Raw genomic sequence first — 16,110 nt, forward strand, 5'->3', positions numbered from 1 at the left:
TTTGCTAGCTGAGCAAATTATTGGTTATTTTTCTTCTTTGTACGTGGTGGTCAATTTATCAGAAGCGAAAATCCTCGACGGAAGTCGGCAATGGGCAAATGATCCTAGCAGTCGTGCCCAACATTTTTTGTGAAACCCATATTTGACTTGACTCTCCAGTTATAACCTCCCTGGTAGACGAATTTCTATCCTAGGATTTAGCCATATATATTTCATACTTTGAAATTACATTACTGTGTGATTTAATTTGATTTGTCGATACAGGTCCTAAGAATCATGGACGGCGGAGATCAGTCGGGAGAGAAGCGTAAACAGATTTCTTGCGGTCTTTACAGTAGCTGCCCGGCTTCACTTAAAGCAGCTTTGCACTCGGCATTTGATTATGGATTTCATTTTATAGTAACGCAAATTACACATCCCAACTACACAAGAGATCTAAATAAACCCGACTCTCCATTTTTTATTGGGAGAACTGACCGAGTACTGAAAGCAACGGAATGGAACAGATTAATTGTTGGTAAGCTCTAAGCATCAGAACATTGACTATTATCACTCGAAAAATTACATTTTATAGGCGAACTAACAACCAATATTGATGTCGATAGCGAAATTGAACATGTCAGAAGGGTTAGCAAAAATACATTAAAACAAGAGCTTGGATTTGCAATTCATTTAGGAATACCTGCTGTTTTATTACATCTTTGTAAACCTGACAATGTACATTTGGCTCGAATAGTTAATAGTCATCTTGTTTCAAATTCTTGTTTTGCAGTTTGGGTGCAGGTTAATTATAAAAGTATTGTTTGGCATAATTTACTTATAGCGTATTTGTATTTTTAGGTCCCATTAGTGCATCCCTCTCGAACAAGCCCTATTAGTGATAAGGATATTGATTCTTGGGAGTGGTGGAACAATTTCCGAATTCATTGTGATTATGACAAACGGGTTGGAGTTGTTTTGGAAATGCCCGATATAAGTTCCATTCCATCAACAGAGGAATTAGATAGATGGGTAAGTGGTCTTGCTTATTTTGCTTCTCTTGAGTGTTAGTTTTTTTTTTTCAGATTGGTGAACCAGTAAAAGCCTTAGTTATTCCAACTTCATATTTTTTAACTAATCAATATGGCAAGCCAGTATTATCTAAAGCACATCAGGAAATTATCAGAAGATTTATAACAATTGATGTACAGTACATTATTCATTTAGATACTGAAGCAGACTTTTTTATGTATGTTAAATATATGAATTTCCTAGGAAAGAAGTTATACAGTTGTGATATCATGGCCGAATTTGTTCAAGGGTATGTTTTTTTGTAACATATAGAAAATTTAGATGAATATTGTTGTTGTCCCTAAAACCCTTCTTTTTTTAATATCATCCCTAATTTTATCTGATTTCTATACTTCAATTTTTTCTAGCTGTGAGGATTATCTGCAATGCCCTTTACAGCCTCTCACTGAACATTTAGAAACCAATGTATATGAGGTAATTAGAATTTTCATTTTAGACCTATTGTGATTGTAAAAAGTAAAGCATATTTCAGGTGTTTGAAAAAGATCAAGTAAAATATGATGTTTACCAAAAAGCTATTTATGATGCTTTACAAGAATGGACTGAAGAGAGAAATCCTGTTATAATGGTTGTAGGCGCTGGGCGGGGTCCTTTGGTCCAGGCAGTACTTAATGTGTCTGTATTGCTTAATAGAGAGGTAAAATTGTATGCCATAGAGAAGAACCCTTATGCGGTCAATACCTTGGCAGAAAGGGTTCGCCGTGAGTGGGGCTCAGATAAAGTGACTTTGGTGAAAACTGATATGCGTAGTTGGAAACCACCAGAGAAGGCTGATATTTTAGTATCAGAATTGCTTGGTAGGTTGTAGGTTTATTAATTTTGAAAATTTAATTAGTAGAATGAGAACAAAAATTTTTGTCTACATCTTTAAACACTAAAAAACAAAAAAAAAGCGAAAAATTTTGCTATTTATAATTTTTAAAAATACCAATGTTTATGCCTGTTACAATAAAAATATTTGATGAACGATAAAAATAAAATGATGGTAGGTCTAAATATAATTGAAAATCTTGTTTGTAATATTTTGCAAAATTCTCCACTAGGAAGATATTTTGTTACAATAGTTTGCAATATTGTGCTACTTTTTTGTGAAACAATTTTTAGATCGAGGACCATTTTAAAAATATTGCATCTTATGGTGCTGCTCTATATATTTTCGAATTGAGAACTTGTTGAAAAGTGAATAACTTTTCCTTGTATAATTTTTGTACGGGGCCACGGGGTCAATTTTTTTTATATAAAAAGTCCTTTATAAGGTGTCCAAATAGTGTGCCCAAGTAATATATCTCATTTATTATTTGTTTTTGAAAAAAGTGTTAAATTCAAAAATTAAAAATTTATAGATGTGACTAAAAGAAAAAAAAACAATTATTATGAAATATACAGGGTGGTTCATAAATATTTTTTTCGTCAAAATTTAATACCCCATATTTATATTATTATGCCAACAATATTATAAAGTTAGTTCGAATCGTTTATACAAGGTGAGTCAAAATTAAAATTATTATTTTTCGTGAAAAAATCAATTAGAACATCGTGTATATTATAATTCCATTAATTGTGGGGAGTTTACCGGTCGATTTTTTTTGTGTCGATTGACCGAAATAGTTTTAAAAGTACCATGAAATTTATACGTCGCGGTCGCGTCGTTCTAACAAAAACTAACCAAATGCAGTGGTTGTTATTATTGGGATTCTCCGAATCGGTATTCGACGAGGGTTATAGGTCAATTGGACATCACAAACGCATAATACTTTAATATAAAATACGTGTTATTAAATAATGATTGATAACACTCTACAATTGCAAGATATTATTGAAATATTTTTTGACTAGTCAATTAAAAAGTGGTCAATTGAGCAGTCTCAAAACTATCTCCTATTAATGTTCTTTCAATTTTAGTGAGCATTCATTCTCTATACCTAAACTTGGTATTTTTTAAGGTGTACACATTTTTATGAACAAAACTCTGAAAATTTATAAAATTAAAATAAATTTTAAATTATTGAAAAAAATGGCTTTCTTAAGGCCCAAAATATTATTGTAACTTTTAGTGAAAATGTAAGTTGTAAAAGAAGAAAGGGTTTTTTCGTTCATGATGATATTATTTAAAATTATTATTCCTTCTTGAAAGAATTTGGAAGGTTAAATTGATTATATTATTATATGGTATAGCTTATTTTGCATAACTGGTTAAAAAAATAATAACTTATTATTTGTATATTGTAAGTGAGGTTGATTAACGAGGTTCTCTGGTTGTATCCTTATGGTGCCTAATGGTCATATTGATTGGATATTTTAGGGTCGTTTGGTGACAATGAGCTATCCCCGGAATGCTTAGATGGCGCACAAAGATTGTTATGTCCTCGAAAGGGCGTTTCTATTCCAGCTTCCTATACATCATATTTAGCGCCCCTTCAAAGTATAAAAATATATAACGAGATTCGAGCCAACAGACCTTCCGACAAAACTTTACGGCAAGTTTTTGAAACACCATACGTGGTAAGCGCTACTTGTACCTTTAGTGACTCTTATCGCGCGTTGCGTTCATATTCAAGGTAACTATTTTAGGTCCACCTTGCGAATTATCAACAACTCGCTCCCGCCCAGGCTTTGTTTACGTTTGAGCACCCGAATTTTGCCGCCTACATAGACAACAGGCGACGAAAACGACTTCGGTTTGGTCCCGTGCGTCAAGCGTGCGTGCTGACATCTTTTGCCGGTTTTTTCGAAGCTTATCTTTACGGCAATGTAGTACTGTCAACCAATCCCTCCACACATACTCCTGACATGGTGAGTTCGCTTGTGGTCCATCGGTGCTTGAGAATAATACTGTTGATTAGTAGTCTGTGCTTGAGGATTTGAACTGCTGTTTGTAGGTTTCCTGGTTTCCGATTGTGTTCCCATTGGCGGAACCTGTCCAATTGCGTGCCGGAGACGTGGTTCAAGTGTCGTTTTGGCGCGAGGAGTCAACCGATCGTGTGTGGTACGAATGGTGTTTGGAGTTACCCTTGCGATCATCAATCATGAACCCCAACGGACGTTCGTACCATATAAAGAAACATTAATTATTTCGATTTCGTCACAATATAAACGTTTTTATTTTCTTGTTGTGGCGTCTTATTTCTTACTGCAAAATATAATCTCATATAGGATTTAATAAAAGCTCCCGGGAACATTTGGGACGTGTTGTAAATTGTAAACGTGTAACAAGCATTAGAAATGAAATGTTGAACCATTGCATATGGCGGACGTTTGTCCCAGCCCGGTTCCAAAAAAGTTAGAAATTGGTTGGAAAAATTTCGTTCAGTACATCTTTTGCTTAAATTTTTAGATTCATAGTGCCTCTATTTTTGTGAATTAATACTTGTTTTGTGTGGATATTTATGGGTTTGCTGGTATCCAGACCAGATTGGATCAGATATCGCGTATGAGATAATTGCTGGAGCCGTTAGATAACTCGGTTGTCATTTTGTGTATATTAACACACCTAGAGAATGATGGAGATTTCCAGACCCTTTGTTTATGAATGCATCCTTTAGGAATTTTGGAACATAGTTACCTGCTGTTGTAAGCTGGCCGAATGATCTTATGTAGTCATGGCCATTAGAAGTAATTAACAAGCTAAGCAAGCACAACTAGCCAAAACAAAACTCGTGACTCAAATGCCCTTTATTAATGCCATTTCGGTGGTACGTACTCCAACAGTAATGATTTCTTGTGTTTTTCTAATTGCGCCATCTGATGTAGGCTCATTGAAATGTTTGGTGTTTTTTTTTTAATTTTACGGTGTACCGCCAGATGGAGGTAAAGTTGACGGTTTTTACAGAATAGGTTACGTTTGATGGGGATTGGCGCAATTTTGTGAGGAGATATCGGATTCCGGGTAAGGAAAAAAGATTCTAAATGATAATTATGTGGTAGAATATGCTGATGACTACAAAAAATGCTAGCTTCAGCATTCCCGGTATCTGCGATGCTATGTTCGCATAAAAACGTTATAAATATTCGCTACAATGTACTTTGTAGCGAAAAGTAACGGCTTAATGTAAAGCTCGTAGCCCTGTTTGTAAAACAATAAAAAGTGTTTTTAAATACGTGACCCGTCGTTTGAAAACCGTAACTGTTGCAGTCGTGACAGATTTGGGGTAGTTTTCGATCAAAGCCACATCATACGGACGATTTGATCGCGAAACGTGGGTTTCAACCCTTAGACTCCAAAACGAACCAGTGATAGACTGTCTGACAAACCCAACGTGATTAAGTTCGACTGAGGGCAAAGAAGACAAAGAAGACAAGAAATCACCCTCGCAAGTAGCGCTACGCAAGGAATATTCCAATAGAAAGAATAGGTTGGCGACTAAGAGAAATCAAGGTTAGTGCCCAAAATTCCTATTCCTATCACCTTTCATCTTCCCTGGTTAGGACGGTAGAAATAATTTTAGGGTTCTCAGTTTTAAGTGTAATTTTAAGAAATTTCAAAATCAATTACATTTATGAATGAAGATGAAGACGTCGACAATTTAAGTGCATTCTTTCGTTAAATTTAGTGGAAAATAAAGTAGAAAATAGTCAAATCAATTTCAAAATGAATTCTAATCAATCGTCAAATGCAGGTGTAAATTACACTTTGTTAGTTAAAAATGTGTATAGATAGTATTCTGCCATGGTGATCCCAACAGTTGAAATAGTTTTCTATCAGCTGGAGATTTCCTTGTTGATACATATGGCCTGGAAAAAGGACGAAATTTTAGAACAATATTTATTTAGGACTATAAGAATGAAACTTGTTAATCGCGCACAAATTCTAGTAGGCTGTAGAATGGAGTTGACGTGGGACAATATTAAAGTAGTTTTGTTAAATTGTTTTGGAGATAGACGAAACTTAGAGTGTTTAGAATAGGATTTGTTTATGGCCACTCCCTTTAAAAATAAACATCCTTTAGATTTTGGGAAAAGATTACCAGTTTTAAGAAGTATCCTTGCTCAAAAAATCAATGCATTTCCTGCCGATACGATTAATATTGCAAGTAAAGTAATTCATTTACGTCAATGCGATCAAATTTGTTTAAGGACGTTTATTAGAGGATTACCAGGACAGTTATGAGACTTAAAATTCCAAGGTTGTATAGAATTAGCTATGACCCAAATTATTGAAGAGGAAAATTTTGATTATACACAAAATCTCTTCAGAACTCCAATTCAATCAAAAGTTTTGCTTAATACTTCTATCGAACTCGTTAAACATTTTTTACAAAATCCAAATTATTTTACTAACCAAAATTTTAATGATGTACAACCGATTCGCCCGACAAATTATTTTCAAAACAGCAATCACCATAACCAAAATTTTAGAATTAGGCATGATCAAAATCAGTTTACTCCTCAAACTAATAATTTTCCCAGAGGTCCAATTAAATTTTCCTACAAATGGGAAAGTTTTTGGCCCACCTAAAAACGTATTTAAACCGACAGGTCAGGTACCTAACAATAAGCCCTAACCTATGTCAACAAGAACAAACTATATCATACCACGTCAAAATAATCATATTAACCATTTTATACCTACGGGTCCTAGGAATTTTATTTCGCAAGAATTATACCAAATCGACGAAGGTAACGCGGTACAAACAGATGAAACATCTGCATTAGTTCAAAATGAAAATATTAACCAAGAAGAATACTCTGAAAATATTAAAATCAAATTGAATACTTTAATGACACGTAAAGTTTTGACGAACACCCTCAAAATTTTACAATAACGAGCCAATGCGACTCAACGAAATGACACTAGAAATGTACACCGAAATTAATAATAGTTTTACCTTATGTTAAAGATTAAAGAACCCGCAATTAAACTATTAATTGATACAGGCTGTTTTCACTCGATTCTTCGACCTTCCATTGCGGAAAAATTTTATTATCAAGAAATATATCATTTCAAACTCTATTTAAAACAGATGTTCTGGCTTTCCCAGAATTAATGGCTAATACCAACCTATCTGTTATTCTTTTTGACTTTCATAATTTTTTTGACAGTACAACGGGGTTAAGCGACCTAAAACGTTTTAATTTTTCTATCGATCTTGTCAATAAATAATTAAGGAATAATAAAACTAATATACCAATTTTATTTAGACAACCATAAAACGAAATATATTGTATTACTGTGAACGAACACGAAATTGTTAACGTAAGAATTTCAGTAATACAAAACAATGATGCTATTATTCCCGAGAAAGTCATTGAAAAAAACGGTTTTGTCCAAAGAGAGCTTTTAATTGCACTGAGAAAAATATAACGTTAAATTTCTCACAACCTCTAAACGTTTTATCTTTTCCGGACTTTCATAAAGAAAATTTAGAACTTTTAAATTTAGAACACATTTTACCAAAATATAAGGAACAATTAATTCAAATAATTTGTTGCGAACAAATGAATTCAGAAGAGTTTCATTACTCGGTTCATTATAAGAAGGGAAACAGAACACCAACGCTGATGCCCTGTCACGCATCGAACTAAATATGATAGATAAGAAGTCACTTTTCGAAAAATCCTGGAGATATAAATGAAGACATCGATATATACATACATGAAGAAGATCAAAATATAAGCCTTGAACAATTGGAACAAATTGAAGACGTGTTTAAACCTGGAGAAAATGTAAACACTCCAAAAATTAATATTATCTGGGACCCCAAATATTCCTAATACTGGTGAGATAGTACACTCACCAGCTGAAGGTCCCATTTTAAATATACCAATTACCGAAAATATTTTAAATACTTGTTCTAATCAAATAATATTTAACCAAAAAACAAACGGTCGCTATCACGTGTTTAGGAGTTACCCATTCGAAAATAAATCAAGATTTTCTGTTTATTTAAATCAAAACTATCAAAATGGAATAATTAAATTCTTTTTAGATTATTTGTATAAATACATTTATAAACCATGCTTATAAATTGGTAATATTAAAAACTCTTTTAACTGACGCCACTGACAGGACAAAACAAAAAGACCTAATTGCATATCATCATGAAAAAACCTGTCATCGAAGCATCAATGAAGGCCTAATAGCATTAAAAAGGCTCTATTATTGGCCAAATATGAAAACTGATCTAACTGAATATATTTATAATTGTGACATGTGTCAACAATGAAAATATGATAGACATCCGTCAGAATTAAAGTTTGCGTTGACACCGACCCTTTCTGAACCATTATAATCCATTCATATGGAGACTTTTCAAATATGTAATGTAAAATTTCTTACAATTATAGACATATTTTCACGATACGCACAAGCTTATCTTCACAGCAATTGCGACCTTTATAAGTCAGCACGGCCTACCTCAACAAATAACGTGTGATAATGGTACGGAATTTAAAACGTCTTTGCTTTTAGATTTCTGTAAATTGCATAAAATTGCAATTCATTTTACAACTCCTGGCAATTCTAATAGTAATAGTCCAATAGAGAGATTTCTTACTTATTTACTTACTCTTGTTGAACTATATAGGGTACTAAAATTAAAAGAACCTAAAGAAGCCCTTAAAAATTTAATAAAATACGCAATTATAGATTACAATTCATCAATGCATAGCGTAACAAAAAAAAACCTTTAAATGGAAAAGTAAACGGTTTGATTTAACGCATGAAATCAGTGTAAATAATTATATTGCAGACGTGAAAGATTAAAAACTATCTATCAACAAATTTACGAAATATCGTTTGCGACAAACTGCGTTTGAATGAAAAACGAAACGAAAAACCCACCTGAAATGAAACAAAATGCAAAGGTTTACGCAACTGACAAAACAGCAAAACGTAGTTAGGATAAACCCCGAAGAAAGACTGATATTGTTCATAAAATTATCACAAAAAATAAAAAAATAATTCACAAATCTCAGATCCAAAAACCTATAGCTTTTTCTTCTTCGCAGGTTAATGAACCGGACAACGCTGTTCCTTCTTGCAGCTACGCTGTTATTAATCATAACGAATAATGATATTGAAGTTATCTCAATCAAAACACCACTTCTACGGTTAGGAAATGCTCGAATTATTCAACATCAACACACATGTTTGCATTTTGTAGAAACATCTCCACTATTTATTCAATTACTTAATTTAAAGTACGCTTACGCTGTAATGTCAAATTATCGAAATTACTTTTCGGCACTTTCGATTCAGAGGATGATCAAAAATATGTTAGAATTATCACAGAACTTGTACGTAGTAAATATTCATCTGAAATCCAACAAAAAAAGCAAACCTCGTTGATTCTACAGCTGATCGACAACTAAAACGGACAGAAATATCAAGAAGCTATTAACAAAACATATAGTCATTTTTGAATTTAATTCTAATAAAACTATTACTGACATTACTACTTTTATTAAAGCTCAAAATACACTGATGCAAATAATTCTAAATTACCAAAGTGTTGGATAATTTAGAAGATGGCGTTACATTTTGATGATCAAATTTTAATTTTCAAAAATCAAAATAATCATGATCGGTTAGCAAACTTACAAGTTAAATTTGCAAAAGATAAAATAAATTTTGGCGTCCATATTCCGAATTTTCTTAAATATGTTTTTGAAATATTCCACCTATTCCCAGTACCCGTAAATCAGTCCTTAATTGTACCTAATTTACCCTACCTAATATTGGCATGCAACAATATCAAGAATCAATCTATCCATCGGTGATTGTGTGACAACACTGATTAAATATGCCGAAAACAAAAATTGCCACGTAGACAATGTAAATGTTTCAACGCATATAATAAGACCAATCAGCAGTAGATTTGTTTTGATAATACCATCGGAACAGAAACAAATGAATTGCCGAAATAAACAAACAGCTTTTATTCAAGCAGCCTTCCTAATCGATGTTCCATATATTATTAAATACTGAGCTTTGGAATAAAGAAGAACTTTTTAAAGGAAACCCATTCTCACTGCCATCTAGTAAAATTGGATATATGGAACATCACGGTGTGAAGTATCAGCCACTCCAACTACAATCGATTGATCTCAATACGATCAAAAAACTACGAGAAGCTGCAAAATCATCGACCACCCCCCCCCCCCCCCCCTGCCTGGGTTATGAACTTCATCCAGTCGCTTGGAGTCTCGCCACTTCAACAGGAATGATGTTTATTTTAATCTTGTTAATAGTTATAGCTTGGAAAATCTACAAGAGCAAGATTCCAAGAAAACCAAGAACGACCAGTCTTCCGAAAACAACCCTTCGTCCCTGTTGTTTTCCACTTCGGAGGGAGGAATTATGTGATAGAAAATGCTGATGAAATGCTAGCTTCAGTATTCACAGTATCTGCCACGCGACGCTTGCATAAAAACTTTATATATATGAGAATTTTGTACTTTGTGTTCAGTTCTTGTAACGGGTTAAATAAATCCTCGTAGTTCTGTTTGTAAAACAAAAAGGTGTTTTTTAAAAACGAGATCCTTCGTTCGAAAACCTTAACTTGTAGAAAAGTACACTTTTTATCTCACATAACATACATATATAACAAAATAAAAATAAAAAAAAGAAAATGTTTCAGCCTTTTAAAATTTGGGAAAATCTTAAAACGGAAGTTCAATGCGGCTTATCAAAAAAGAAGTAATTAAGTATTTAGTGTTAAGTCGTGTTCGTACTTTTTTGGACAATTTGGTTTATCTAAATAAAACAAAATTTTTGCAATAAACAAAACGTTTACTAAAATATTGGATATACATTAGCAAATTATCACAATACATATAGTTTTGTATGCACCTATATTAGTCTCTCATTCGTTGTATTGTGATAAACAGCTTGTTAACATATTCGATCATAATTATCGCTTTAATCTCAATGAAATAAATATTTAGTAAAACAATAAAACTTAAATAAAACAATAAAAATCAAAAACCTCATCAAAATGAATCGCTTATAGTCGTTTTAGTGGATTATTACTTATCCAGACATATTCGTTTAAGTATTTAAGGGTCATAATCAGTATCACAGAATCCTTAATAGGTAGGTATATATAATTTTTGTAAATTTGCAGTGATAAAATTATATTAGATGTTGGTCGACTGTGTCGCTCGCAATTCGTAAACAATTTTACTAATATAATTTGATCACTCTCATTTTCAATTCGCTACTTCTACTATCTGCAAATCAATTGTATAAAAATTGGTATACCTATCTAAATCGTCTCTATCAGGAAAATGAAAAAATTGTACGCTATCCTTATAGATATAAATAAACACAAATAATACAAAACAAAAAAAACTATATACATTCAAGTCTCTTCAAGTGACATTTTTTCATAATACGTTTGGGAATATTTATTTGAACAATTTTGTCGCATAACACCATATTCTGAAGAAATATTCATCTTTTCTTAGTAAAGTTCCCTTGGCGTACGAATGAATGTCGGCATCCATACTATTCTCTCTTAGCCACGATGTCGTGGTCTCTGAGCTTTTGGAGGTCGGCTCTCTTTCCGATGTAATCTCTCTAAAATCGTCCTGTTCTGTTTCTGTAAAATTGGAAAACAATATTACGCCACTAATTCCACTAAAAATGAGAATAGTTTACCTCCAGATGGCAGCACTTTGAAAGGTTCGTCAGATTCCAATGGTCCGCTTAGACCGATTTCATTTCGGGCGAATATTCTGATCATGTAATCGTGATCTTCCTGCAAATCTCTTATCGTGAACTTCTGCACGCCTTTCGGAGTTTTTCCGATTTCCATCCACATGGTTTTCTTGGTATCTCTTATAGCGATATTGTAGCCGAGCAGTGGGGCTCCTCCATCCGATTCAGGAAGTCCCCATTCTACTACTATGGCATTGGGCCCTATGGTGCGTATTTCTAATGGCGCTGTAGGTGGAGATGGTACAGCTAGAAGATGAATTATATCATTGTGGTGTTTGATATCCTTTACACGCCACTTACTTGCTAGCGTCCTCATTTGTAGGACGTCGGTTTGAGCTGGAGCGCTTAGGCCGATGGCATTTTCGGCAAACACCCTGAACACGTAGTCGCTCTTTTCTTTGAGGTTCTCGAATGTGTACTCCAAAGTGAAAGACTCCAAGGTATACACTTTTTCCCATTTCGGCATATATTCCAATTTCTTTTCAACCACGTAACCCGTGATTTCGCTTCCGCCATCGTTCAAAGGTGGTTGCCAGGTGAGGGTGGCGCTTCTACTGGTGACATTCTTAACCGCCAGGTTAACAGGGGGTGATGGTGGTGCTAATAAGTTAGTTAAAATTGATCCCCATTGTTGTCGCTACTGTTCGGCTAACTTACTCTTATGTATAGCTTTAGCGGGTGGGAATATGCCAAGCAAGCAGTACATAGTTTCGTCGGTTTTAGCAAAATGGTAATCAATTCCTAAATGGCGAAGCGGATAATAAAGCACAAAGCGTTCGAAGTAAATCAATCTACTCACTTATTCGCGAACCAGCTTCGACAGCTTCTTCAGGAGTGTAAGGCTCGCTAATTCCGAACGCGTTCTTGGCAAATATGCGGAATTTATATTCCTTCCCTTTATGTAGGCTGCTGATCGCGTAATCGGTAATGTCACCTTTGGTGGAGCCCAGTTTCTTAAACTCTTTTTTGGATTTTGCTTCTTTCATTTCAACGATGTATTCTGTTATTGGTGATCCGCCATCCCTTTCTGGTTGCTTCCACTGTATGGTGAAGGAGGTTCCTGTCATACCGGATACCTCTAACGGGCCTCTTGGTGGACTTGGTTTTTCTAAAGACACATACTTGTTTGATCATTGTACACAAATAGTAGTAGCAAGAGTGGTAATAATTTTTAGCGAGTTTCTTGGATGACATATTTACAAACGACTTACCGCCAACTCTCAGCTTAGATGAAGTTCTCAGGTTGTACTTATCCACGGTACACGCATACTCAAATTGGTCTTCGGTTGTTACTTTATGAACCACTAATTTTCTGAAGGTTCCTTCTGACGTTATGGTACTTCTTGAGGATTTTTCTATTTCTTTGTTACTCTTCCACCACGTCACCTCGACGTCTTCCCTGGAAAGTTCCACTAGAAATTCGGCATTGCTGCCGGCACCTACTGTAGTGGTTTCTGGTAGAGGAGTAATAAAAACGCACGAGGGAACATGAACTCTTAAATTAGCGCTGGACTTCTGGTTGCCCACCTTACAGGTGTATATAGCTTGGTCGTCAGAGTCGCATTTGTAGATCTTCAGTTTCTGTCTTTTTCCGTCAATGGAGAGTTGTATATGTTCGGAAAATTGAATCTCCACGTCGTCTTTATACCATTTCGCTAGCGCGTCACCTTTCGAAAGCTCTATTTCGAACACTGCTTTTTCGCCTTTGGTAACGGTTTGATCTTTCAGAGCCGTAATAATTTCAGGAGGTAACTCTATAACGGTGACTTCGGCTTTGCATTCTTCGTCCACCAAACGACAGCTGTATTCTCCTTCGTCATGGATCGACGTCGATCTAATTAGGAGTTTTCTCACGCCCCTGAACTTTTCAACTTCAATTTTTTCATCTACCCCATCAACCGGCATACCGTCTTTTAGCCAGACGACGTCAGCTGTGTCAGATGTGATTTCTACTTCTAAAATCGCCGTATCTTTCTCGGTAACTTCCAAGTCTTGTAGCTTTTTCACAAACTCAAGTTTGCGCTGCTCTACTTTGAGGGTCGTCTCGGTTTTCTGATTCTTTACCGTGCATTTGTAGTTACCTTCGTCGTTTTTGGAAACATTCTTGATAATGAGCTTGTGAGTCCTTCCATCCTGTACGACGAGTCGGTGATCCATTCCACTGATTTCAGTATCGTTGAACCACCATTTTGTCCGCACCGAATGAGAAGTCTCACATTCTAGCTCGATCGTGTTCCTTTCGAACGTTTCATAGACTTTGTTGAGTTTTTTAGTGAACTTGACGGTATCAACTTCTACCGATACTCTAGCACCATGCGAGGCTCTACCCATGGAATTGGTAGCCACGCACTTGTAGACACCAGAATCTAACTCGGAATTGGTTTCCTTAATGGTTAGTTCGATGTTCTCTCCATCGTACAAAATTCTCACTCTATCCGATGACTCTAAAGGCTCATTGTTTAGTAACCAGGTGACTTCTGGTGTGGGATGGCCTGTCACTTTTGCCCTTAGTATTAAGGGAGTCTTTTCAGGAATGTTCTGTTCTTCGAACCGTTTTATGAATAGTGGCGGTTCAGCGTCTTCAGGAAATTCTAAACAAAAAAAGAAATTCTTAAAATAATTCGAATAGCTTGATTTAGTGTTTAGCATAGCCGGGAATGCATTATAGGCGTTTTAAATAAAAAGCCTAGCTACTCAAAATAACATTTATTTGTTACAAAGCAGTAGTAGCTGAACCCGGCAATAAGCAACTGGATTGGCGAAAAGCAGATTTCTTGTAGCGCTGAAAATAGTAAATAAGGCACAACAAAAAGGCAGCGTTTTAAATCGAGAAAGTGCTGAGGCGATTGAACATTTTTTTGTGTTCTCCAGCTATTAGAACTTAAGCAAAACCCATTTCTAAAAGCAAAAGCCTCAGTTCCTGTTAAATTTTTCAGAGATTTTGCGACGCGCTTTATCACCTACCTTTGACCGTAAGGAAGCCGCCGGTCTCTGCCGATCCGATAAGATTTCTAGCCTTAACTGTATACTCAGCAGTATCGTCAAGTTGGGCATTTTTTATAGTGACTGTATAGGTGTCACCATTTCTTCTCGGCGACGGTTCGTCCAGAATTTTACCATTTTTGAACCATTGTACAGCTGGTTCTGGATTACCGCTAATAGTGGTGCTTAAAATAACAGTCTCATATTTCCTGATGGTGAGTGATTCGAGTGGTTCAATTATTTCTGGAGGTTCCTTCTCCGTCGTTCGCACTTTCAATGTGAATTCAACGCTTGCCTGACCTTCGCTGTTTTTCGCTGTTATCTTATATTTACCTTCCTGATCCTTTTCTACTTCCTTAATTCTTAATACGGTAGTCAAGTTATGTTCTTCAGAAGTCGTCATTACGGTCACATTTCCTTTGGCTGCTATTTTCTTGCCGTTGCGGTACCATTTAACTTCTGGTTCAGGTATGGCGACCAGTTTGGCATCCACAGTGACGTCCATTCCCTCCGGAACGCTTTGAGGTTTAGGTTTCTTAGAAAACACGGGAGGCATTCCTTCGATCAGATCTCCCACAGAGGAAGTTCGTGATAGACTCTTCCTAGAAATGGAATGTGTTCGTTCAGATCCGTGAGAGGATAACGGTCCCTCCACTATTAATTCTGCGGTGCTAGATGCAAAACCTGCGGAGTTCTTAGCGACGCAAGTGAATGTGCCTGCGTCTTCAGGGAATACTTCTTTAATTACTAAGGTCGCATCATTTTCTTCGCTATAATACATTTGAAACTCGTTCGAAGACTTGATTATGTGTGTCTGTCGGAACCACGTAATTTGAGGCCTGGGATAGCCTTCTACCTTACACTCAAAGTGGGCAGTGAAACCATCTTGTGTAGTAATTGGTTTAAGTTTTTCGATGAACTTTGGTGCTTTAGTTGTTTCATGTGGTCTTGGTTCTGAAAAATAAAATGAATATTATATGGTAGGATTTATGACAATAACCGTCTAAAATAATAAAAAAAATAAATTTTTACTTTTTGCAGTCAATCTATCACTTACTTTCTAACACAGGCAGCTTGTCAATCTTTTCGTTTAATTTCTTTTGCACAAACTCAATATACTGGGGCTCGTCCATTAAAATGTGACAAGGCACCCAGCCGCTATCTTCCGTCAGATGCTTTTTAACGAACCACCAATCGCCTTGAGCCTCCACTACGTATACCTTTTCGCCCTCAACTAAATCTACGGCTTGTTCCGCCTCTGCATCGTAGAAAGTGACTGAATAGTAAACGTCTCCTTTTTGTACCTCCTCCTCGTGGATTATGGTAATTTTCTCAACCTCTTTTTCCTGCGTAATACTTAATGATGCTGCTTCTATACAAAAATAAAAAGTGCGTTA

The 16,110-nt window shown here is 35.4% G+C and overlaps 2 protein-coding genes across 11 annotated transcripts in view; one reads left to right on the forward strand and one right to left on the reverse strand.

Annotated features, from left to right (window-relative positions):
- The first annotated feature begins 25 nt into the window (after nucleotides 1–25).
- On the forward strand, nucleotides 26–4,177 carry LOC132698052 (protein arginine N-methyltransferase 5). Its single transcript, XM_060663898.1, has 9 exons — nucleotides 26–517; nucleotides 575–783; nucleotides 841–1,011; nucleotides 1,065–1,300; nucleotides 1,419–1,485; nucleotides 1,544–1,868; nucleotides 3,374–3,573; nucleotides 3,643–3,864; nucleotides 3,951–4,177. The coding sequence occupies exons 1-9, from the start codon at nucleotides 277–279 to the stop codon at nucleotides 4,137–4,139; spliced, it is 1,860 nt and encodes a 619-aa protein (XP_060519881.1). The 5' UTR covers nucleotides 26–276; the 3' UTR covers nucleotides 4,140–4,177.
- A 6,588-nt stretch (nucleotides 4,178–10,765) lies between these two features.
- LOC132698049 (titin-like) overlaps nucleotides 10,766–16,110 on the reverse strand; it is a 206,587-nt gene continuing 201,242 nt past the window's right edge. For 8 of the 10 annotated variants that reach the window (XM_060663890.1, XM_060663888.1, XM_060663894.1 and 5 more), the window contains 7 exons: nucleotides 15,771–16,085; nucleotides 14,696–15,667; nucleotides 12,943–14,322; nucleotides 12,531–12,839; nucleotides 12,032–12,331; nucleotides 11,672–11,977; nucleotides 10,766–11,612 (listed from right to left, as the gene is read on the reverse strand). In XM_060663890.1, the coding sequence (XP_060519873.1) occupies nucleotides 11,419–11,612; nucleotides 11,672–11,977; nucleotides 12,032–12,331; nucleotides 12,531–12,839; nucleotides 12,943–14,322; nucleotides 14,696–15,667; nucleotides 15,771–16,085 (3,776 nt within the window). In that variant the 3' untranslated portion in view covers nucleotides 10,766–11,418. The remainder of the gene's footprint in view (nucleotides 11,613–11,671; nucleotides 11,978–12,031; nucleotides 12,332–12,530; nucleotides 12,840–12,942; nucleotides 14,323–14,695; nucleotides 15,668–15,770; nucleotides 16,086–16,110) is intronic. The other 2 variants (XM_060663896.1, XM_060663892.1) reach the window with 1 other exon arrangement.

Source organism: Cylas formicarius, unplaced genomic scaffold (assembly GCF_029955315.1).
Source record: "Cylas formicarius isolate icCylForm1 unplaced genomic scaffold, icCylForm1.1 PGA_scaffold_2__14_contigs__length_35257938, whole genome shotgun sequence".
Taxonomy (NCBI): Eukaryota; Metazoa; Arthropoda; class Insecta; order Coleoptera; family Brentidae; genus Cylas; species Cylas formicarius.